General features: G+C 37.7%; 1 protein-coding gene across 8 annotated transcripts in view; it reads left to right on the plus strand.

Annotated features, from left to right (window-relative positions):
* LDB3 (LIM domain binding 3) overlaps positions 1–24,487 on the plus strand; it is a 115,642-nt gene extending 91,155 nt beyond the window's left edge. For 6 of the 8 annotated variants that reach the window (XM_041405068.1, XM_041405067.1, XM_041405073.1 and 3 more), the window contains 6 exons: positions 7,716–7,843; positions 13,191–13,491; positions 14,716–14,896; positions 17,152–17,272; positions 18,572–18,687; positions 19,881–24,487. In XM_041405068.1, coding sequence (XP_041261002.1) covers positions 7,716–7,843; positions 13,191–13,491; positions 14,716–14,896; positions 17,152–17,272; positions 18,572–18,687; positions 19,881–19,970 — 937 coding nt within the window. In that variant the 3' untranslated portion in view covers positions 19,971–24,487. Of the gene's footprint in view, positions 1–913; positions 1,022–4,830; positions 4,879–7,715; positions 7,844–13,190; positions 13,492–14,715; positions 14,897–17,151; positions 17,273–18,571; positions 18,688–19,880 lie in introns of all 8 variants that reach the window. The other 2 variants (XM_041405069.1, XM_041405070.1) reach the window with 2 other exon arrangements.
* Positions 24,488–25,326: the final 839 nt, after the last annotated feature.

Here is a 25,326-nt window from a genome sequence, read left to right on the forward strand (position 1 = left end):
TGGAGATAGTAAGTGTTTTTTGGTACATAATATTCTTTTATCTTTGGGGTTTGCTACATGAATATTCTGAAAAGATGTCTATTTTAGCATGCTTTTAAAGTCCAAGGAAAAACATAGTTCCAGTAATATAAACCACCTTTAGTTGAGACCTCAGATGTACCATATTTTAGGTATGTATAAATGGAACTGGAAACGTTCTCTTGGCTCTATTTCTTAATTAATTTTGGTAGTTGACTTGCATTATGTATATATAGCAACTAATTAGTTTCTCACTTTAGTCAGTTTTTACCTAGCCATGGCCTACCAGAATGCAGTGGTTTTATTCCAGACAGCAAAGGAGGTTTGAATAAAGTCTTATGCTCAAATTCAGAACTGCCTGAGAGGCACTTTCCACATAAAATACTGGTAAGGTTTAAGTAATTTTATCCCTCAGTTGAAACCATAGCATGAAGAAAATGTATTACCTAGTATCTGCTCCAGACCAAAAATATGCCTCTACTAAACTAATTGTTCCAATTACTTCTGGTTTTGACAGGACAATCTTGTATCTGGGACTGTTTGCATTGTAAAATGTTTATCTTGTATTTAGACTCAAACATCTTCAGATCTTTCAGATAAAAGCATGTATCATTGACAAAAGTCCTGTCCTGTAATATTGTCTATCTTAATTATTGATAGTCTGGTTTTCAAATGTTTCCATAATGTGTGCATTTTGCCTTGTGTTCTGTAGGATTGTGCTTGGTTGTGCTAGTCTGTAAGTCTGCAGATGTGTGCTACAGAAAACCTGTTCCTGGTAACTGTGCAGCAGTCTTCCTGGATCTGAATCCTGCCAGAGCTTGGTTCTGATGCCATGATTTGTGCCTCTGTTAAATCATTTTGTTCATGCTTTCATGCTTTTATGTGTCTTCTGCAGAGTTCTTGCAGCCCCCAGCTCTCTTTCCCAGCCTAAGCCTTCCCATGGGCCCAAGAACATGTCATTAGCAGCTTCCACTATTTCATCTGCTATCTCATCTCAGTCTAGGTATATCTGTAAAGCTCTCTTCTTTTAACCTAATTTGTTTTGATTTTGTATTATGCTCTCTGACATGAGGTTTTCAGTTTCTGAAGGAATTGAATTGGGAGAGAAAAAGCACCAAGTGTTTAAAAGAACAGCCCCTTCCTTATCTTCTGCATGACAACCCAGCTAGGAAACAGCTACATTTTAGATGTAGGATGTGTGACCACAAGGTCCTGTTAGAACACAGGTGTTTCACTTGGTTGGTTTGTGCTGCTTTTGCCATACTGAAATGAAAATATTTGTCTAGAGACACTGGGTGAGAATTATGGACTTTTTTTCTTGATGAAAATGCAGGATCACAGCAATCTTTTATCACTAGAGAGAGAGAATGCTGCTGTACTGCCTCACTTCCAAGCCTTTTCACTGCTTTCATAACACTTTTACAACTAACAGAGGAAAAAGTAGGTGATTTCAAGACTCATTTGAACATAATTTGAACAGTCTTAAGAAATAATAAAAAACTAAATCAGCAATACATTTGAGATTGTAATTAACCATGTGTGTCTTATCTTTATATTAAAAAATAGTAAGGAATCACCCAAAGGTGATGTTTGAAATTGACAAAGGGCACAAGTTGAAGGATTGAGTATAATGAAGGCATGAAGTACAATGGTATTTCTCAAGAAAATCACAGAACAGTTAAGTGCTTGGCACAAGAAGTATTTAATAGCAGTTTGGTTGGCTTCACATCACTGAAACCAATGCAAAAATGAAATAGCTACAGAACAAAACATCAGAAGAGTTTTTAGTTTTCGGATGTGAACCTGTCTGTTTCCAGCCCTGGGACTAACATAGGGGAAGTAATCCCAGTATAGAACTGATAAAACATAAGGAATAAAACTGACTGCTGATGAGTGGAAGTACACCAATTGTAACTTTAGTTTCAAGAAGCTCCGTCTACTCAGGTAAGATTTATTGCTTTCCAAGCAATAAATACTGTGCATATTTGAGTTTGATTAAACACTGGCATGCAAAAACTATTATTTCTCCTGAGCTACAGAAAGTACTTGATTTTAGGGATTCTTTCAGCTGAAGATTGAAATCAGTCAGAAGATGAAATTAAACAGAAGCTTTGATGACTACTCTGTCCAGACAGAGCACATCTATTCATGTTTCACCAGTCTACAGGGGTCTTAGGACCCATCTAAATCTCTCCTAAGAGCTTATTTTCATTCCTGCCTTGGAAATAATGGAATCATAGAATGGATTGCACTGGGAGGGATCTTAAAGATCATCTAGTTCCATGGGCAGGGACAAGTTAAGCAGCAGTTATGCATCATTTACATATAAACAGCTAATCAATTAGTATAAAGATCTATTAAAACCAGTACTTGCTGACAATACTTGCATGTTTTTCTTAGGACTGATGTAATACTATTTTTTGATTTAGCTTTTTTTCCATTTCCCTTAAATTTTATATGCATTTAATGGGAGAAGGGAAGCAGTGTGAGGCCCAAAACCATATTAATTCATTTGTAGTTATGTACCAACATGGACTAATCAGTGCAAAACAAAATTCTAAAGAGGATAAAAAAATGACTTTGAGATGTTGAGGCATTTCAATTGAAAGTAAATTAGTGAAATAGACTGACATGGACCACTGCTGCTTTTCCTGCCCCTTTGAAAGGAAGTGACTTGCCTGGAGAGGCTGCGTCTCCACTCTTGAATGTTTTCAAGACATCACTGGCTAAAACATGGAGCAACCTGGTCTGACCTCAGAGCTGGCCTTGATTTCAGCAGGTTAGATCAGATTCTTCCTGAGGCCTATCCAACCTCAAAGAGTCTGTGAATCTATGAAAAAACATCTGTCCATGTCAAAAAGAAATGCTCTAATCAGACTCCTAAGGCCTCTTGCTGGCACTTGGCCACATAGAAAAGATCTACAGCATATCACCTTTATACACTGCTGCTTTGTCAGTGGATGACACAAGTGTGATGCTGTCATCTGCTTCCCTGTTACCAGCAGGCAAATGTTACTGTCTTGGCTTCAGCAAGTCTTGGCACAGAAGGGTAAATCAGAGACTTGTAGGACCTGTAAAAATTTGGTTCCCTGATAATCAAGTAGAAGAAGTGAACTCTGCTTGGTTGGTTGGTTTTGGATGGCTGTCTTGCAGCTGGAATAGGTTCTTTATCTTGGTGCACTTCTTCCATGTTTGTTTTAAAAAGTGTTGTGTGTTATAGTTAGTGTATTCAAATGTAAGGGACTAAAACTGGCTTCTAAATTGATTTATAATTCAAATTTTTGACCATCTGGAAGTTTTCATTTAGAAATCAAGCAATGCTTTAGCATGCCGAAATACAGGCTTAAAAATCCAGTTTTAGCTTAACATATACCAGAGGAGTATTGAGCATTTAATATAATTTTATTTTAAAAAAGAATATGGATGACCTTAATTACACCACTGTTTTACAGGATGGGGATATCCTCGGGTAGATGAGGCTGAGATTTTATCACCATTATTCCAGTTTTTGGTGATTTTTTTTCCGTTTGGATGCTTTAAAAACATCCCCCAAGAAAAGGCAGGAGGATTTCTTGATCAATATCCTTAACTATTACATCTGATTTTAAACTTTAGTAGATCCTGTTCTATAGTGACTTAGCTTTGGTGAGCATATGCATAACACTTAACATGAGTAAAATCTTTATAATGTTCCTGAAGAGGAGTGTTTGAAGTAAATCACTAATCTTTAACAGACTGTGTTACTCTTTTACATCTGCAGTGAAATCTGACTTATCTGTTCCACTTACAATCTTACTTAAAATAAGCAAGCACAGCAGGAGAGTTTTGAAAAAGCTTGAAGCTCTTCAGGGATGGGTTATTCCATCCAGAGGGTTAAAGCAGGGTGCCCCATGCAACAGCACTCTGGGAATGCAAAACCAGGAGAAACAATGGAAAGAGTTTACAATTATGGTTCTAAAAGTCAAGTGTAGCTTCTGATCCGGAGATTTTAATCCAAGCACTGTGTCCATGGTAAAGGGAAAAAAACTCTTCTCCAGAAGTTAGGAAAATAACTGGCATAAGGCAGACTCTTGGTGGCTCTGGGAAATGTGGGCTGTGCCCCTGTGGGATGGGATTGATGCTCTGTAGCCCTGCACTGCCCTGCAGACAGGAGCTCTGTTCATTCTGAATCCTCTTGTTTCTCAGATCATACATTGTGCAGGCTTTCAAGTACTTCCTGTATTTGCATAAATGACTCATTTATGTTCTGAAATTACACTGTTTCCCCAAGGAAAAAAAAAAAAGAATCTACTTGTTTACCTAAGACTGTACCAGTAGAAAGGTTCTGCAAGGCAAAAGTTGAACATGGTGGGCTGATGTTTCTGCTTCAACTACACCAGCCTGTCCTTTCCATGGGGTTGTCCGAGCTGCCTCACAGGCTGGGGCACTTCCCTGATCTTTGGCCTTTGGTTTATTCAAGGTTTGCTTTTCAGATTTGATGCAACGTAAACTTATGATACTGAAAAAAATCCCTTGTATTTATTTTTTTTTTCTGCTATTAAAATAATTGGAGTTCCACAATCAAATAACAGGATCAGATGAGACTTCTGGAGCTCTCAGCTCATTGACTTATGTTACCACTTCAGGTTTCACTGTGATTCCCAGCTTAAATAGGAAAACAAAATGTAATGTAATACTCATATGATGATAAATATGTATGTGTTATTTGCTTTAGTTTAAGAGCCCTTCTTGCTCATAGGAAGTTCATGCTAGGGCAAGATATCCCTATCTTTTCTGTATATTTTTTCAAATACCACTTTTGTCTCATTTTAGTTTCAACCGGCATTCTTCCACCTCCATCAGCTACCAGTCAAAGCAGAGGTATAAAACTGTTTTGTGCAGCTATTCTACCTTAAAAGCACTTAACAAACCAGTTTATTGCTACTAGTAGGCATCTACTGAAGCGTTAACATAAAAATTATCTGCTTAGAAATATTTACTCTTTCTTTTCCTGACAACTAATAGTTTTCAGAGCCGGTATTTAATTTGCTGCCTGTCACATGCCATTGACTGCTACAGATAAATTCAATGGGGTTGCTTTCACTGCTTTTTGAGATGCCAGTGCTTCTTGATCCATTAAAGCATCTTTGGTCCTTACAACATCTTTTTATTCTTTCTTAATTTCCTTCTTTCTTCTTTCTTGTTTCTTTTTTTTTTTTTTGTTCTTTTAATCACATGCCATTTCCATTTCTTCAGCAGAAATGCTGATAAGTCTTTTATTTCACTAAACCTTTAATGATGTAGTATAACACTTTATTTCTCTTTGATAAGCTTTCTGATCTTTCTTACTATATTTATTATGCATCATATACATATAAATGGGCTAAAAGGATTCAGTACTACTTTTAATTTTGCTTTGGTTTTGATACTGTGAATGGGGGTTGGGGGGTGTTGTTTTGGGGTTTTTTCAGCTTCATTTCCCTGAACGCAAGGAAATCTGTGCTATGGTTTTACTATGTTATTATATTTGGGAAACACTTGAATTTTGAATAACCATTTTTCTTCATGACAGTCTAAATATTACTAATCTGGTTCAGAACTTTTTTGTTTATTTTGTGCATTAAGAGAAATCCGAATGAGTCTTTCTTACCATTGGATCTGTGCACCTGGGAGTAGACTTTCCTGACTGGATGACATTTTGAGATTCAGGCTGTGCAACACATAATTTTAAAATCTTCTAACTCACATTGTAAATATTGGGCACTGAGCTGTGTAGTTTACCCTGAGTATCAGATTTTAAAACAAAGACAAGTGTTCAGATGGTGTGTTTAGCTGATGGCATTTTGAAAGCTGTGGGTGAAGCCAGAGTGCCCAGAGTGTCCCTGTCCCTGTGCTATAGCAGGAGCAATGGCCTCTGTCCAGTGATCTCAAGCACAGTGCCTTCTTAGGCACTTCACAGGAGGTATCATCAGGAAACAGATCAGGTAAGAACAGCCCCAGAAAGTTTGACAGTGCTTAGAACAGCTTTGGCAGTTACAAAAGCACAGCAGGGTTCACAACAGAATTTACAGTGAATACAGACCCACTAAAATAGTTATCTTGGAGATAAACTATTGTTCACTCACGGTACAGTGGACACAAATCCAGGCCTAAGCCCTAGACTAGGTACAGAAATTATTAGCTATAGCCATTGTAGCAATAGCTAAGTTTCTAGGTCTTGCTACATAATAAAATAAATTAGCCTGAGGCAGCAATGCTGTGCAAATTAAATCTGTAGTAGAAACACTGTCAGAGCAGCAAAAAGCTACATTGAGGACAGGTTTATTTTGTTCAAAATTAAAAATTGAAAGTTTCCATTCCTCAGAATGTTTCTTACCTGTACTGGAAAAAAATCTGCTGGGTTTGCCATGTAAGATTATAACGTGTTTTCTCCAGATGGCATCTGTTTCCACTGTTAAAGAAAGTAAAGTCAAGATGGACCAGTAGTCTGGGAAAGATGGATTCTTCTTTTCATATGCTGACAAACGTTTTCCTCTAGGCAAACCCACTTTGGAAATAACTTGTTAGCTGTCAGCACAAATAGATAGGGATCTAGTTCCTAGGGGGAGTGACACTGAAGGGAGAAAACAAGTAAAGCTGTTTTCAGGGTGAGTAAGAAGGATATTCTGTAGTGAGTAAGTTTTTCTTCCTGCACACATCTTGTTGTCTGTTGCTTCCCTTCTCTGTACTTCTTTATTCTCTCTTGCTTGCTTTGACTGTGATGCTCTTCTAGCAGTCTGTGAAACACAGGCACTACAAACAGAATCACCCCAAGTAACTGCAGATAGAAGAGGCATATTATGTAATCTGTTACTGTAATCAAACTGAGAATCACCATCCAATCCATAAGATGGGGAAAAACTGTTTCTTACTGATTTTTGGAATCCTGAGAAAATGTTTTTATTCTAGGACTGGAAGAAAGTGCATCATAGTATTGCATATTGTATGTTTTTTTTCTGAAGGATGAATCTGAACAATAGGAAAATTAATGTAAATTTTTCAGTCTAAATAGGGAAAAGAGATATTTACTCTTAGAGTTACTCTTAGAGTGACTTTTAGAGTAGTCACTTCAATATTTTTGAAAATAGTATAACAGTATAAATATATAATATAAATATAAATATGATATAGATATACATCTATAATTATAAATATTACTACTATAATTATAAATATCAATACTATAATATAAATATGTAATAGAAATATAAGTGTAATATAAATATAAATACTAATTAGCATTTGTGCTAGTAATGATTTTGCTGAGCAAGTGTATTTTTAAGTCCAGATATGACTCATTGATTTATCTTAGAGAAGACCAGGCCTTTTTGTTTGCAGAGGAACAGAAAACACAAACTTTGTATGTAGCTTTGTAAAGTCTGATCCCTTGTTACTGAGAGTTTCAAATTTATCATATTCCCTCAGCAAGCTATTTTCTATGATGACAACAACAGCAAACTTGCCATTATTTAAAATCCTTATTTGACTAATTTTTCTTTCCAAAGAATTGTCCAAGGCTTCCTTAGCAATGACAAAGACTGATGAATCTCTCAGCATTCTCTCTGTACTTCTCACAGACAGTTCCTCTTGGAGTTCTCTGGATGTTGCCAGATCTCTGACTTCATGATCACTAACTTTTGCTGTTTATCAAGTTGTTCACACCTACATTTTGCTTTTAGAAACACAGTCCAGTCATATACACCAATGCCAGTTTCTGGAGGCTACAGTGAAAGTCCTGCTCCTTCTGCTGCTTCAAAAATGAGAGTTGTTACTACTGCCAGCATAAAGCCCTCTGTCTACCAGCCAGGTAAGGAGCCTTCAAAGTACTCAAAAGATTCAGAAAAAAAAAATGCTCACACATTTCTTTTGGGAAAAGAAAATGTAGAAAGCACACATTCTGTACACAGATGTACCAGACAGTATTTATACATGTGGATCTAAATGTTGCTAGTTTTGCCTCAGATTATCTGAAGATTGAGGATTATGTTGTATTTGTATTCTACTTCAGAGTTAAAATGGGAAACAAACAGAGGGTAAAATAAAAGCAAGGGAAAAGTCTAATAAGAAATGTGTAGCCTGATTTTTCAGAAGAAATACATTTGAAAAATAACAGTTTATCTAATTAGGAGCCCAGTGACACTACAGAATTGAGAAAAAGGCTATAAAAAAGATTGCACAGTTCAGGAAGGAGGTAAAATAAATGGAGTTTGCTTGAGTAGGATATATTTGCAAAATAGGTAAGACCATATATTGAATTTCTCAAACTTAGGCTTATATTTGAAGTAAAGAATGAGGTATTTAAGCACCTCATAATGCTATTCCATTTCCCAGAGACAGTAACTTAAGGAATATATTTGGTTATTCATTCATTTGGAAAATATGCTCCTTGATATTATTTAAATTCCCTTGGTATTAATGTGTTACAAATGGACTGAGCTTCTAAAACCGTTGAAGACCAAAATGTGAACCTTCAAACTGAATGAATTGAGACAGCAATATAAGTCTAAAGGCAGTTCTGTTTCAAATTAAGGTTTTTCTCATCTTAGCAAGAGAATTAATCTGTTGATTTATATCTTTACAGTCAAATAAACATGAGCAGGCCAACAATTCTAACCCTGTCTTCTGTAATGTTCTATTTCTGGATTTACTAAAATTAAACAAATGTAGGAATTTTAGTTAGATGTAAAGCAGACAGACAACTCAATTGACATTTATATTTGAGACATAAAGGTAGAAAAAGTCAAGTCAGAGCTCTCATGAGCTATTTAAGGGTCTCAAAGTAAATAAACCCTCAGCTCCTCCTCACTTGCTTTTTGTTAAGTGTGCCAGTGTATACCATGTTCTCACTCAAGGCAAATGCTATTATTTTTGACTTGCAAAGATGACGACAGCAGATTTATTTCTATAATGCAGAAGAGAGCAAACTCTGGCAAGTCAAAATATCTCCTAAATACACTGACTGATGTTAAGCCCTGTGCTCATTTGGGGAAGTATAAACTCCAGTTCAATATACAAACCTGCCACAGAAATACATCTGCAGCTATTTCCAATTATTGGCTGGATCTGGTAAAGTCAAAGCTGGCTGTTGAATTCTGCTTGGAGTAAGAGGAAAGGCTTTTTTTTGTTCTGGGTTGGGCATCTTCTTTACACTTCCTGACATTGCTGGTGTTCCTTTGCAATTCCTTATGTTGCTACTTTTGAGCCTCATTGCCTCTCACTAGAGGCTTAAATAGTTGGCAGAGATTGAAAAGGTCCTCCTGTACTGTTTAGGAGCTTGAAATGTCCAATAAGGGGTTCTAAAATGCCTTCATAATTGAACCCTGAAGTGACTCAGGTACAATAAAGGCTCCAGACAGAGATTTCAGGGAACATGTTTGGTTCTTGTTGTGGTACTTTATAAAGTGTTATATATTTGATGTAGTAGCACTTCACAGTGGTTTTGGAGCATGAGCTATCCTCAGAGACGGTTGCAGAGCAAATGGGAAATTGCCACTTGGGAAAAAATGGAGGAAATAGCATTCTCTGTCACAGAGGGGAAAATCAATAGTACTTAGAAACAAACCACCAAGACAGTTAGAAAATGTCCTTATCCAACTTTGTCAGTGACTGGCTTCCCTTGGAAATGTGGGGCAGCAACTTCCAGATTAAAACACCAATCAACAGGCTCATATATTCACTATAGAGACTCCTGAATCAGTCACTGAGAGGATTTAAAAGGCTATTTTAATGTCAGATTGAAAATAAAACCCAAACAAACTGAAACATCTCAAAATGAAACTGGATTGTTGAGTATCTGGCTCAGATGGGATTTATCAGGCAGTCTACACTTTCCTTAACCTAATCCAGGTGGAAAATTTTCTGCTGCTAAAGATCTTTCATTTTTTCCACTAGAGAAGGCTGGGAATCTGAAATCTTTTCTCTAAATTTCATAACTCGTGTTTTAAAGGCTTCTCTTCTGAGCAAAGCCCACTAGATGGCAGAACATACCTGGGTATTCCTTTCCCGCAGGCATTCCCAGACCTTTCACGTATCCCAAACAACTCCAGCTGCACTTCTGTACCACAAAGTAACACGATACCTAAATGTAAGAAAGCAGATCTTTCCTTTTAAATTCCTGCGTCCAACTGGGCCTTCTTGTGTATGCAAAATTGGTCAAGTGTAAAGGCCTGATCTGCTCTTTGAGGAATTGGTAGATTCCCACAGTACTTAATGAACTTAATGAACTTTATATTGAATCCTAAGCACCTTCAATACTAAAACAGCAGCTTCCACACCATTATTTCATTTTTAGTTCCCATAAATTAGAATAGTGTCTCCCTATAAAACCTCATCTGCTCTGTCTGTCATCTGCTCTGTACTGCAACAGAATATGGGAAAACTTATGGGATTCAAGGATGTGGCCACTAAGTGTAGAACAAGCCGTATCAGTTGTGGTTATTAATTTATTTTGTTACTGATAATAATAAAGAGTAACACTTATGTCATCTACTAAAAAGGAGGGGAAAAAAAGAAAAAATGTTCTCACAGTGCAAGTCTGTGTGACCAAAGCATTTGAGACTCTATAAATCTTTGCTTTACTGCATGAGTCTTGGTAATGTGCCTTTTTGTCTGGAGAGAAAATAGCCATAGGCCATAAATGAAGAGCTGAGGGGGAGAATTCTATCTTCCCCAGAAGCAAGGAATTGGCTTGTTCCTGCTTCTGTTAAGAGAGACCTCCTCTCCTGCCATTCTGTCAGGACAACAGTAATGCCATTCATTCTTTCCTATTCTAAGAGAACATGAGGGCTGAGAGAAACAAGGTGATAGAGGCTAAGTTGCTGAATTATTTGAAGTATTCATATTTTAACAGTTAATGGTCAACTCATGCAATACTGGTATTTTGAGAATATATTCTCTGATGTACTGAATCTTAGTACTTTTTTTTAGCAGCAAACAACCCCTTTTTTCTCCTGATTGGTGTTGGAAGACTTTTTTAAATACATAAACATTCAATATGTATGGCAGTAGCTACTAAGAGAAAAGAATTGTTCATATAAGCTTAGGGATGTAGTTCTAAGAAAATAAGATAATTCCCTTTTAATAGCAATTGCTAAAATCTCAAAGTTAGTGAAATCTTTCTAATATGTTGCAGTGATACTATTTTGAAGCAATACTAATTGCAGCTTGTTCACAGGAGGAAAATATATTGTAATAAATCAGGCCTGTAAAATTAAATTATAACAGCTGAAAAGAGAACTCAGAGCAGATGCAAACACCCAGCATTTGTCATTTTGCAGTAATTCCTCTGGTACTTCCTTTTAGTAGCTGGGGGAAAAATCCCATTTTGTTGTTTTATTTTACTTTCCTTTTTTCTGTTTCTTTGTTTTACTGCAGCAAATAGAACAGAAAGAGTGAAAAGAAATAGAAGGTAGAGAGAATGTAGTGATGTGAGCTGAAGTCACCTTGTTTAATTAGCCTCATAGGTGGGAGCCTTATGAACTCATCAATTAGAGATGAAATATTAACTTCTATTTTTGCCTATCTTAATACCATATTACATAAATAATTACATAAATAGCAAGAGCCTCGGGATCTAAAGAGATTGCATATAAACTCTGCTCTGAAATCTTTAAATACTGTTTACCATTTCCAAGTAAAAAAAAAAAAAGAAGAAGAAGAAGCCTCAAGCTAAGGTGGGATACAATTTTATGAAGCAAAAACATTGCTGATGCTGTACCATAAGAAATTTTTATCAAGAAAATGCACTGGATTCAACTCTGACCTCAATAAAAAGATCCCAAGGGTGATCACAGTGCATTGATATATATGCAATTTAAGCACTTGCAAATTGCCAATAATCAGTGTAAGTTATTATGTGGCAGGGTGTGGGCTGAAGAAGGGATGTTAAGTCGAACATAAACTTCTCACCACTCAATTATTCAGAAAGATCCATGTTACTTTCAGGTATTTCACCCTCTTAGCTGAAATACCTTTCTACCTGCAAGTCCCTTAAACCTGTACATGTTGTATTTGGTTGTGATTTTCTTGGTGCTGGGATCTGCTGTGTGGAATGTTTGCCTAGACTGCTGGAGAACTGTCTTCTGTTCCCAAGCCTGTGCTTTCTCATTTGGGCAAAACACTTCAGCTCTCCAAGCTTCTTTTCAATCATTTGCTTTGTTTTCCTTGCAAAGAGAAACTGCTTTTAGTGCTCCTGTACTTGGCAAAGTGAGGCTGTTTCTTGGGCAGTAATTTCAGTCCTACATAATGCAAGATCTGACATTTTGAAAGGAGCAGGATAATGGGAAAACTTGTCAGTATGTGCAGGCCCTGGCTCCTGCTTATTTTAATGTGATAAAGCTCCACCCAAGATTAGAGCCTGGTGCACACAAACACAGAGACAGATTGCTCTGAAGGTTTTAGCTAGTCAAAGGCTGGCAGAGAGAAAGGATAATATTCTGTTTTACACACAGGAACTGAGGCGCAGACACACTTTGCTTTGCTCAAAGTTATACAGGAAGCTTGTGGCAGAGCCAAGAACTGAACTGAGATCAGTCATAACCACAAGTCTGGCCTTCCTCTAAGTGCTGTTGGCTTTATCTTGCTGGTCATGTGAGCTGAACTGGCTCCCTGTGTTGCTTCCAGTGCTCTCTATTTCTGTGTTCCCTGTGGGAGCCTGTTTTTCTTCAAAAACTTAGGAATAAACCTACAAATTATAGATAATAGTGACGTCTGCAGAACATGTTGTATTTTAATTAATATAATGAGATGAAAAGTTAAGCATAACTTACTGAAATTCTGGGGAATTCTATCTAAAACTTTACTGTATTATCTGTTTTTTATATCTTTAACCTATCTGAAATAGAGTATGTGGCAGTCTTTGACATTATCAGAATTGTCATACCCATTCCTTCAAAAAAATGAAGAGATGATCTTGACAATGGTCTCCATAAAATCTGTAAAAGCCAGGAGGCAGTGATACGAGAAGTCAGTGATTGTGCTGATACCTTTGGCTTCAGCCCAGAATAAGTGAGCAACAATGGGACATAATTAACTATCACCTACAGCTTTTATTGTATGTGTGTCGTGGGGTACCCTTTGGTAAGTGTTGCTGTGTTGACAGTAGAAGAAAAATACTTTAAAATCTTTCTTGGTTTCTTTTGGAATACTTAAAACAGCGCCAGCACCAGTTCATTCCTACACCCCTGCCAACACGGAGCCTGCGAGTCGCCCTCCCTGGGTAACAGATGACTCCTTTTCCCAGAAATTTGCACCTGGAAAATCCACCACCACTGTCACAAAGCACATCCTACCAAGGGGTGCTCCAGTGCTATCCCCTGCCACAACTCCTGCTTACCCGTCTCCAGTTTCAACTCCTTCCCAGCCCCCTGCGTTAGCCCGGGGAACAGTTCAGAGGGCGGAGCGTTTTCCAGCCAGCAGCCGAACTCCTCTCTGCGGGCACTGTAACAGCATCATTCGGTAAGGTCATGGGCCTTTGAAGAGGGATGAAGCAGAAAAAAAAGTATCAGAGAGACTGCTCATTGTACATTAATATACAGTTCCAGAGCCTAAGACTCTGTTAAATTACCCAGCAGGGATGTCTGTTGTCTGCTTCATTAATTTAACATTTCCAGAGCTCATTTTGTTGTTGTGTGGTTCACTTTTTATCACTGCAAAGTTATACATGCTAATTGTTTGGCTCTTGGATGCTGCAGCAAATCCCTGCTTGATTTTAAACAGGTTTCTGGTCCTAAGGTAACCCTTTGAAGGAGGTTCGTGCAACTTCATTGGGAGAGTTAGGGGGCTGGGAGCAGAGGGGGGGATTGTGGAGAGAAAAGGAACAAGGCATCATTTTGGAACAGCAGCCAAATGTAATTGTTGCTTTTGTGTCTGGAGAAAGATAATGCCTACACTCTATTAGCAGTGATTCATAGCATGCCTCTCCCTTCTCTCCCAATTCATTCTGCTGGACCAGTGCCTACTGTTAGCCTGTGCACTGCTATCCAACTTAAGTAATCCATGTTTAATGACAGTCTTCCCCACTGAAAGGAGCTAGTTTGGTGATGTGGAACTGCTGATTATTGCCCTTCATATATTCTGGAATGGAAATATTCCAGAAATAATCATTGTATCTAGCTACAATCACCAGAGTCAATCACCAAAATGAATTTAACGTGTCTTCCACATAACAAAACAGCAAGTTATCACCTGATAGTCTGACATTTCTAGAACATGCTGCACGCAGTGCTGTCAGACAGAAGGGAGGTAGGAGACTTTAGGAGCTGTTGTGAGGTGTGGGTGTGCAAAGATGGAAATTTGCCTGTTATTTCATGCTTTCAAATAGTAGCATTATCTTCTGTTGCCTTTGGCCTTTTCCTCTTGTCTTTTAATCTGCTTACAAAGACCACTTATAGCTATGCAGATATGAAAACAATTGATTTTTCCAACAGTTGTCTGTAAATGCAGTGTATGAGACCAAACAATAATGAAATGTTTTAACCAGTGTGTTTTGAGTAATGGTCTTGAAAAAGACCACTTCAGGTTTCTGAATGTTACTTTAATATGCACCTCATGGTTCAAGTAGCTTCTTACACGTGTACATGGTGTCTGACAAAGTGGGTTTGCAATCAGGGTCATTCAACCCTTTTTTCACAATACAAATAAGATTAAACAAGATTACAAATAAATTATGATTGCTTCCAGAGGGCCTTTCCTGGTAGCCATGGGTCGCTCTTGGCACCCAGAAGAATTCAACTGTGCTTACTGCAAGACATCCTTGGCTGATATGTGCTTTGTGGAGGAGCAGAACAGTGTGTACTGCGAGCGCTGCTATGAACAGTTCTTCGCACCCACCTGTGCCAGGTGCCACACTAAGATTATGGGGGTAAGAGACAACATTAACCCTTCCTGCAACTGCATGGATCCCTGAAACAGTGAGTTCAGACTGTAAGCAGTGAATGTAGAAGTTTTATTATTTCATCCTTTAAGACTTATTTCCCAGTTTATTGATTCTTTCAGAATGAGAAACATTTTATAATAATTTTTATCCATCTGAAGTCTTGGATATTTCTGTACCTTATTGAGCTCACAGACGGAATATGTAATCCAGGTACCATCTCACTGAGTGTAAATTAAGTAACACTTTCTGGATAGTTTTTTGCTATCTGATAAACACTATGTTACTTTTATCTCTCATTTATAAGAGACTTGAACAGGGTTTTTATTTCTTACACAGGATTTAGTCAAAATTTCAGTAGAGAAATCAGTGATGTTGGGAAGAGGCGCACTGCTCTTGTTGCACCTCACTGTTAGTTAGCAGCACAGCTGTTGACAAGTTCTGCTGGTTTCTTATAGTTAATAAAATACTGAATAAATACAAAGATCTGAATTCCACAAAGCCAAAAATAATATTCATAAAGCAAAAGACAAAATTCCACTTTTGTCTTAAAGGACTAATGTACAAGTAAATGTACAATTTAATTTGCTCTCCACATACCTTAGATGGTGGTGAGGTTGGAATGCCATCAGTAATTTTAGCAGTGTATTTATGCATGCAGTTGTAGTGAATGTATGACTCAGATGAAGAAGCAAGGAGTCCCCCACTGGTTTTTCACTGCTTATCTGTCACCTTTTGACATCTGTCTAAATGTTGGCATTACAGATGCTCTTCTCTGCAACTGCCAATTAGGGATGGCAGCATCAGACATGGATGGTGAAGCTCTGGCTCCAGCCAAGTCTTGTTTGCTACTGCAGCAGAAGGATTAATTTATAACAGAGTGCTGACTTAACCTACCTAATGATTGCTGGCACAAATCAGTTTCCCATTATGGATTTTCATCAGGAAAGTAGCAAAGATGCCAGCTGCCTCTATTTATATTAATAAGATTTCTCAAGCTATTTTTGCTTCTTACCTCACTGAGGTTCATAAATGGATCCAAACCTATTTATCAGCAATAGTTGTTTTGCAAACAGTAACAGAAGTTAATGAATCTCAAATGGCGATTCTCTAATGAGATATATGGCAAATCTAAATTAGACTATTTTGTCTATTCACTGGATTGAAAGCATGGAAGAGGACTTCAATCCATTTTCTCATAATCAGTGGACATTAAAAGCAATCTTTAGAAGAGAATCAGAGTCTATGCGTATAATTGGAAGCAACATAAAATAGGATCTAGATTCTCAGCTGGTATAAATCAATGCTGTTTCACTGAAGTTAACAAAGTTAATTTACAGCAGTTATGCAGCTGGCCCTTTGAAATCTAGGCTGCTGGAGAGAGATACACTGTCAAACATCATCCTGGCTACACGTAAGATTGACAAGTTAGCAGGTAACTGTGCATCAGAGCCCAGTACTGCAGCTTTTGACTTGGAAGACTTCTGTATGACAAAAGACTGAAGCAATAATAGAGATTTCTCCATACTGGACAGAAGTAAGAAGCTGATAAAATCTAGATGTACTCAGTTGAGGAGAACATCAGTTGTACAGACACAGAGAATTGGGGATTTTTGTGATAAACACATGGCTTAGGAACAGACATGCAGACTCATTTTTACTAATCATATACATTAAAAGAACCTTTCCTTTTTTGTTGTTTTTTTTTTTAGATTTTTATATTAGTTTGTGAATTGTTCTTATAAGAACAATTACAAAAAAATTGGTTTTTTCTTATAAAGAAATTATTATTTCTTATAAAGAAATAACTACAGAATCTAGATTATTTTGAAACAACAGACTTACACCGCTTACTCCTCATCTTTTAAGTTTATTTAACAAATCATACTCTTGCATTGAAGAGTTCATACTGGTCATATCAAAACAGAGGAGAAAATAATCAGAATCTTTGTGCAGAATCCCTCCTGCAACAGCGACTGGGCATGTTGATATAAACTGCTGGCTGAACCATGTTGCTTCACTTTGGCAAATACATTGTTCTAGAAGGCTTGCAGTCCTGTTTCCTCTTTCTTTCCAAAAGGAGCCCAATTTCTGTCATAATTCTTTCTTTTGAGGAGGGGAACTGGCTGATCCAGAAGGGAAGAATTTACAGCATCTCTGCCTTGTGTTTGTTCTCCAGGAGTAAGTTGCAGGGCTGGCTATTCTGCTGGAGATTTTTGGTTGTTTGTTTGTTTGTTTTACAGGAAGTGATGCATGCCCTAAGACAGACTTGGCACACGAGTTGCTTTGTCTGTGCTGCTTGTAAGAAGCCATTTGGGAATAGCCTGTTCCACATGGAGGACGGGGAGCCTTACTGTGAGAAAGGTATGGCAGTCTGGACAGTTCTGCACAGTAATTATGTGCTTCATGTTCATGGAAGCAACATAAGAATAAAGCAGCTGGTGAGCAAAATAATATCAGTTCCCCATCCAGTATGGGTTTTGTTTCCACTCTTCACATATCCAAATGTTTGTGTCTGTATTTTTCTCCAGTTTATATGAGAGAATGGCAGAGTGCTGGTCTTTGCCATTTCTCAGTGTCAACAATGCCTTCCCTCATTTCTCTCCCTTATGTATTATCATACTTTGCAATTCCTTCCCTACACATTTTCCCCTGTTCCACTCCCCTCGTTGGTAGATTCTGCTCACCAGAAATGAAAAATTAGTCTTCTAGGGGCTGTCCACAATCCTTTTGAGTTGCTGGAGCTGTGACCTCTGATGCTGCTGCCTCATGCTAGAATTGTTCAACCAACACTTTTGAAGAGATAGGTCTGCACAGATGTGCAGCACATGGTGGTGCAGATTTTGCTTCCTGGCTGCTGCAACAAACAAACTGCTTCTTACCAGCTAAGAAAGGAAAAGGCCATGTTGTCCCAAAATGTGTTGCATGACATAGTCAGGAAGGAGGTTAATGTTTAAGTGGTATTCCCTCTGTATTCCCCTTGTGCATTCAGTGAGCTCCTGGCCTACTTCTCTCTGGAGATTCCTTTCTTATGGTTACACAATTCAAATTTTACAAGTCAGAGTAGCTCTTAGTGAAGAAAAAAAGCCATGCAGCCTGACTGACTGGGTCCCTACCCTCTAAAATTGGAGGTTTTGTCAGAACATCAAATAACTGTAATGGAATTTCCACTAATATTTTTCAATGTCAAACCTTTCCAAATCACACTTGATAAAGTAAAGATGTATTAATCAGCCAGTATGGGGTTTCCATAATGTTCTCTCTTTATGCAAAAAGAACATTAATACAGGCATGGAAACTTGTAACATTCCCTTGTCATTAGACTCTTTTGTACAACCATATTCGTCCTATGAATAAATTCCAAATACATTAAAGCTAATTTGAAAGTATTGTGAGCAACACAACTTCAAATTCCATGGATTTTTTCTGTGTTTTCTACATTTGTGATGATAAATGTCATACTAATGGGGGGTTCTGGACTGAGTTTGTATTGAAATAATGAAAGAAAAGAAGCATATTTCAGTAGGAGTGTTTCAGTAAATGAAGTAGGAAACTGAGCAAAAACAATCAAAACATTCATTGTCTGGAAACATTCTATTTCTTTTGGACTTAATATGATTGTGTTAGGAGTTTGTTCTAAGTTTGCTTTTTGTTTTATTTTAGATTATATTGCTTTGTTCAGCACAAAATGTCATGGCTGTGATTATCCTGTTGAAGCTGGAGATAAATTCATTGAAGCTCTTGGACACACTTGGCATGACACCTGCTTCATTTGTGCTGTAAGTTCTACATCAAATACTGTCTCATTCCTTTATACTCCTAAATTGTGTAGTAACATCAGAAAATCTGAAAGCAGTAATAACTAACAAGTGCTTAAGGATGTAGAGGGATGAAATTTCATTCTTTACTTCCATTTGGAGAAGGATGGGAGTAATTTTTCTTCTCCTCCATAACTTTTACTAGAATTATGGAATTTGACCATCATAAGTGAGTGTTTTCTAATAAAACATCCAGTTTTAGATAGTACATACAGCAGTACAAACCACTATTGCTGTTATTCTTTGCAGAGTTTGCCAAATAAGATAGAGCAAGACTGAAAATAAATTAACACCATACTGAACAGTATAACCATAATCTTACTTACAAAGCAGTGAAGTTTGTATTTCCACGCTGAATGCTTGTTGAAACTTGCAAAAAGTCTGTTTAGTGAGCATGAATAGTAATTAGCATAGAAGTTGGTCAAACTCATCAATCTGTGGTGTGCACATAGCTCTGGAGAGTGGCCATATTCCCACACTCTGCACACAAAGCAGAAAAATCCGTATGATAAACAGTACTTTCATCTGGTTCTAATACCACTGAGCAGCTCTGCAACATATTATTCCTAAAGTAATAATATCTAGAATCTCTAATTAGCTAAAAATAGTATGTTGGCCACACCAAACTGACAGTGACAATTTCTAATGTTTGTTTAAGTCTAAAATTTAGGTAGAATAGTTGAAAGTATAGAAATGTTTATAAATATCTGAAGATAAACTAGCTTTGCAAAAAAGTGTTTTGTGGAAACTGAAGTCTTTTGGGAATTCTAACACAGAAAGGAACACTAAGCAAGTTTCCTTCACAAGCTAACAGCTCTTAATTACTTATAAACATTGATTACTCATAAAGACACTTTCTCTGAATATTTCATGTTATTTTTTGCTTGTTCATTTGCCTTAGCTGCACCATTTTCTGTGGAAGTGATAGTTTTATTATGTGTTGTCAATATGCAATTCTCACAGTGGGGGTCTTTTTAAGGGCCTAACTTGATTTCTTTCAGTGGGTTAAATCAACAGCAAATCAATACATGGCTTCTAAAGACTACCAAAGAAATGCATGGGCAGAAGAGCAATGCAGTTGAAACTGATAGTCACATCTTTCTCCCTTTTCTTTTTCCTTAATTGTTCCTGATTGCATTTATTATTAATTCTAGGTATGCCACGTGAATTTGGAAGGTCAGCCATTCTACTCCAAGAAGGACAAGCCACTGTGCAAGAAGCATGCCCACGCTATCAATGTTTAAAAGAAGAGTTGGTAGTCAGTAATGCTGGGGTAAAACAGATGACTAACTGGGCAATCATAAAGTTGATAACCATGGCTAGCACTTCTCTTGGTAAAAGCTAGACGTTGGTACTTCTCAAGTTTAACTTTATCCTCTTTCATAAATGCAGAACATGCTTTTTGTGAAGTTCATACAAAAACCTATTGAATGAGCAGTCAAAACCAAATGAACTCATGAACTAGTCCATTATTATAGCAACAGTTGGGGGAAATACTGAAATTAACTAAAAACCTTATTATAAACGGTAATGTGAAAATATAGTTTCAAGTTAACTACCCACAGCAGTTTTACTGCTTAGACCACACACTGGTGTTTAAAAACAACTGGAAAAATACTTCTATATTAAGTCATTTTGTTTCACAGCAAGAATGAGTAAGTGCCATATGTACAGTCATCTGTAGAACCAAAGGCTGTAGCTTTCAAAGGGAAATAAATAGATTAGGGCTTCCTCTAGGAAAAGTGAGTGCTGTTCCATTATCTTGTGGTGCTACATCATAGCATCAGATATTTTAGATTCTTTCCAAATAACAAGTCTGCCTTGAATCCATATGTAGCTGGGAAGCCTAGGTGACAATCCATAACAGTTTGAAAATAAAATGGTTGGGTCAGCCTTGCTAGTGCACTTGGCTTCTATGTGCACAGTAGGTAATTCACTTTCAAATCATAATGGAAAAGGACAACTGGCTTTCTCCATATTGCTCTTACATTGAATGGAATAGAGCTGACTAGAAAGGCCAGCTTTTAATTCAAAACCAGTTTTCCTTTCCTCCTGTGGAAAAAAAAAAAAAAGAGATTCAATCTTGCTTTGGTTTCTAATTCCCACTGATATCAGAGGGAGGTAGGAACCTACATCTGGACCTTCACACTAGTGAACACAGAAGAAACACATCCATCTAGCACAGCTAGGTTGTGGGAGATAGTTTGCAAAAATTCCCTCCTCTATGCCACATAATTAGGAAAAAGGCTTTTTTTTTCTTATAGTAAATGAATGTGTATCAAAATCCGTAAGGTAGCAGGCACATACTCTTTATTCCTTTCCTTACTTTAAATGCAGCACATCATTAATTGTAGCAGTAATTGCCATTGGAAGACAGTAGCTATGTTCCAACAATTAGGATAACCATACAATCATCTTTTCTAATAACCATACAGACATCTATCCTAATAGCTTGAGAACAACTTTCAAGTTGTTCAGACAGTTATTTATAAAACTCTTTTTTTCAAATAAGCAATGCTTGTACTACTGATAATACTTCTGAATTTTTGAATATCAGTGACTTTTATATGGCAGACAGCAGTTCTGTCTGATGGAGTTAAGATGGAAAGTCTGATCACCATTCAACCTTTATTAACTCATTTAAGTGAGAATTATGATGTGTGTGTTGACAGCTTGCAGTACTGACAGTTTTGAATTAGTACTTCTGAGGCTGAGGATGCTTTCTGTGGGCCACATGCTGGTGCCATCTGCACCTACTTTACCTTGTGTTCTGAGTAGCAAAAAATTACATTGTCTGTCTTGTCCCTCCCATGAGTGATGCCCATTACATTTGTTATGTCTTTTAAGGGATGAAAAACTATCCAAAGCTTGGGGGAGGAATAAATGAAATTTGGAGTTCAAAAATAAGAGTTAAGTTAGCTGCAGGCAGTCTGCATCTTGGACAAAAATAACAACCTGAACTGCCTGTGGCAGTTTTGACATGTATGACCTGTATTTATTCAGTAGGTATCTTAGTTTTCACTGATCTTAGCAGTGATCTGATCGGAGTTGCTACAGGGTCAGATTTTTGTATGCATGAATTATTCTAAAACACTAGTGCATTATATGCAAAGCCTTTTTTTGTTTGTTTGTTTGTTTTGGATTTTTTTTCTGTAAGCAAGCAAATTTTCTGTTTTCAGTCGGTGCTGGGCTGGTGTGAATATGGTCCCATAGATTACAAAATCCAAAGATCTGGCTCATAATATTCTCCAGAGGAATAAATCATAATTATGGAAGTTAAATATTTTTTCCACTTCTATTTGACTTCATTAAATACATATTCACAACAGTAAGAAAATTCTACATTTCATTTTCATTTCTCAGTGCCATTCAACAAAATGCTGTTTATTATTATCTGTTCTTTGAGAGAATTCACATCAGCATACTCTATACTGAGACTGCATTGAAGATATTCTTTAGGCAGATTTGTGTCAGTGTTGGCCACTGACTGGGGCTAATCTCTGACTGCAACATCAGAATAGGGAGTCAGGCTCCATGGAAAGGGCTTGTGATGGATGCCTCAGGAGAATTTCACGAGGTCTTTCCCCTCTGATCTGCATGTGTTTATACGTGTGCCTCATTCTCCCCTCCACCTTCTCCCTCCATGTCCCTATAAGCTTCCTCTGCACTGGCACCATGGAGGATACATCATTTTAGGATCTGGCCAGAGATGCTGGGTTGCAGTTAGGGAGCGCAGTCAGTGAAAAGCTGCTGGCAGGCAGAGGGACCCTGGGTGGGCCAGCCCGGAGGTACCGGCTGGGGGGCTGCGGGAAACGGGGCTGCCAGTGCGGGCAGGGGAGCGGAGCCTGGGACCGCACAGGGAGCACCGGAGGCTGCCGGAATGCAGGGGCTCCGCAGGCCTCTGGTTGAGTGGGAAAGATGGGGCATGAGGAGATGGGGAGCCCTTCCCGAGGCTGGGGCTGGAGCAGGGAATAGCCGGGTAGGGGCAGTTCCACCACGCTGGCATGTCAGAGAGTTGGGTCGGGCAGGGGAGGCTGGGTAGGGGGCAGCCAGGATCACTACAGTCAGAGAGAGGGCTTCAAGTGAGAAATTAGGGTACAAGTAGCTCACCATAGCCCAGAGAGATGGTTTGGATACGTGCAGAGGGGTGAGCAATGATCCAATCTGGTACATCTGAAGTCTGGGCTGCAGGAAAGGGAATGCAGGGTATGTGAGCAGAGCTGAGCTGGCTTGCAGGGTGGCAGAGTGAAAGTGCAGCAGCACAGACTTCAGTGCGAGCTGGACTGGCTTGAGAGAGTCCTGAAAAGTTCCTTGGGCAGAGAACCTGCGCTGTAGCACATGCCCTGGCTCCAGCTGGTGTCTGAGCAAGAGAGATTAAAGCTAGTTTACATATCACTCTATGAGGTACAGCGATATCTCTGAAGAACAGAGATACCCTGAGGATTATCATGTAATAAAAATTTCCTGTTATGACTTGTGCTGCTTCATAATGTGGTCCAAAAACAGGGAATCCACGTACCTGCCCTTGATATCTATATTAAGATATAATTTTTGCACATATCTGAACCAGAAATTTGTGAATAATAATGTAGCATTTTAATTTTCACAGGGGTAGAATACCACATAACTGCTGATACCCTTCTGCTATGTCATCTTTGTGATATGGAGAGGGTAAAATGCTTATATATACAATAATATATATCTCTAAAATTCAAATTATGACCTTTTAACTATCATGGAAAATAATGTTGTACAAAAATATGCAAGATTATAATGTGTACTTGATTATGTTTAATGTCTTGTAAGAGATGCCTGAGATAAGTCCTAAGTTCTTCTGAATATTTCTTTTCATTCTAATTAATGTGAGGTTTTACCCAATAAAACATAGGTACTGTACCTCTGAATGACCAATTTAAAAGATCAGTCTTTTGTCTAACTAAAAAGTGTTCAATAACTTTTCAGTCAAAGGATTCAAAAGCTGTTTTTAATGCTTTTCTCTCTTTTGATGTTCTTTTTGCAGAATAGGGCAAACTAAATGTTTCCAAATAAGGCTACTTTTATTATCTGGACAAAAAAACCCAACAGTTTAGGACCTTTTTTTCAACAGTTTTCACCATATTGGATTCACACATTATACAGTTCTCAATTCTAAAATCAATTCAAGACAAGGAAAAATATTTTTCCATTGGTCCTTCAGTGGTCAGTACTTTGGGTAAAATGTTTTGCTGAAGATTATTTGTATTTATGTTTAATAATGTGAATGTCCACAGCACTGAACACATTCATTAGTGTCTAATGCTGGACACACTAATGTTTTTTTGCAATACTCATCTCCTGGTAGTGGATATTACTTTGTTTAGTATTTATAAACATCAGAATTTGAAACTGAGTGATTTATTGCCTGCAGTGATCATGTATTAGAAGTCTAGGTTTTATAATATTTTGACATTTTGACTTGATGCCACAAGTGCCCTTGCTTTTAGATAGATATTTTTTCCTGAGTTCCTAGTTATTTCACTACAGAATGTCTGATGGTTTATGAGATGTGAGTAATTACCTTGCATGGATTATCTGTGCCAACATGAATAAAACAGTCTAGTAATAAAAGCAATGTGCAAAAACAGTTAAAGCTTTATGATTTGGGTATATTTATGAATATGCCATGTGAACAGCTGACAGCTTTCAGCCATGTAATATCAGTAAGGAAGCATACACAAGCTTGTACTCGCTACTGCAGACCTGAAAATAAAAATTAAAACCAATGGGGTCAACTTTATTGTATATCAGTCTTGAATATTGTATTGATCAAATAATGCTGTTTTAAACAAATATTAGTATGCTTAAAAGATGCAGCCTGCTAACAGTACATGTTGGAACTCAGCAAGACCTGTGTAGTCCCAGACCTTATTGTGTCAACAAATACTGTTTATAGTAACTTTGTAAAGAGTGGGTAAATTCTCTCTTCAGTTACATTGATGCATCTGCAAACACAGTTTGACTGCCTAAGTTCAGGTAGGAGTTCTACTGTTTCTTAGCAAAAGTTACTTAAAATACAAAGTGTTTTGAACTCCCTCATTGAGCTCTAGTGCCGAGAAATATGTACAAATGAAAGGATGACTTCATATAACAATGTGTTTTTCAAAAACAGCCATTTTGTGCATTCCTGTTGCACACCCCTCAGAAATGCAGGCATTCTAGAGATACAACTAATTTTATTAAACATAATTAAGAAGTTAGATGATAAATGAACAGACTTTGATGTAGATGTCATTACCAAGTACAGCATCAGGAATCAGAACTTTGTGCATTTTTGATTTTATTTCCCAGTCCCAATTTCTGTTTACAATGTGCATAAGAAATGCAATTGAAAAGAATGCCCAGAATGTGTGCAGTATTTTGTCAGATCAAAATTGCTGTTTTTCAGATTGTCTGTTGTGACCTTCAACCTTTGCACAAGACAGTGCTTCCTAAACTGTGCCCTGTGATCCCTGGAGAGTTCAGTTGTTGGAACTGGAAGCAATAGAGGCATAAGCAGAGCACCATGCCAGCTGACAGGGTGGAAAAGGGGAATAGAGCAAAGTTCATTAGGAAAGGACATGG

This window comes from Onychostruthus taczanowskii, unplaced genomic scaffold (assembly GCF_017590055.1).
Source record: "Onychostruthus taczanowskii isolate IOZ18803 unplaced genomic scaffold, ASM1759005v1 scaffold22, whole genome shotgun sequence".
NCBI lineage: Eukaryota > Metazoa > Chordata > Aves > Passeriformes > Passeridae > Onychostruthus > Onychostruthus taczanowskii.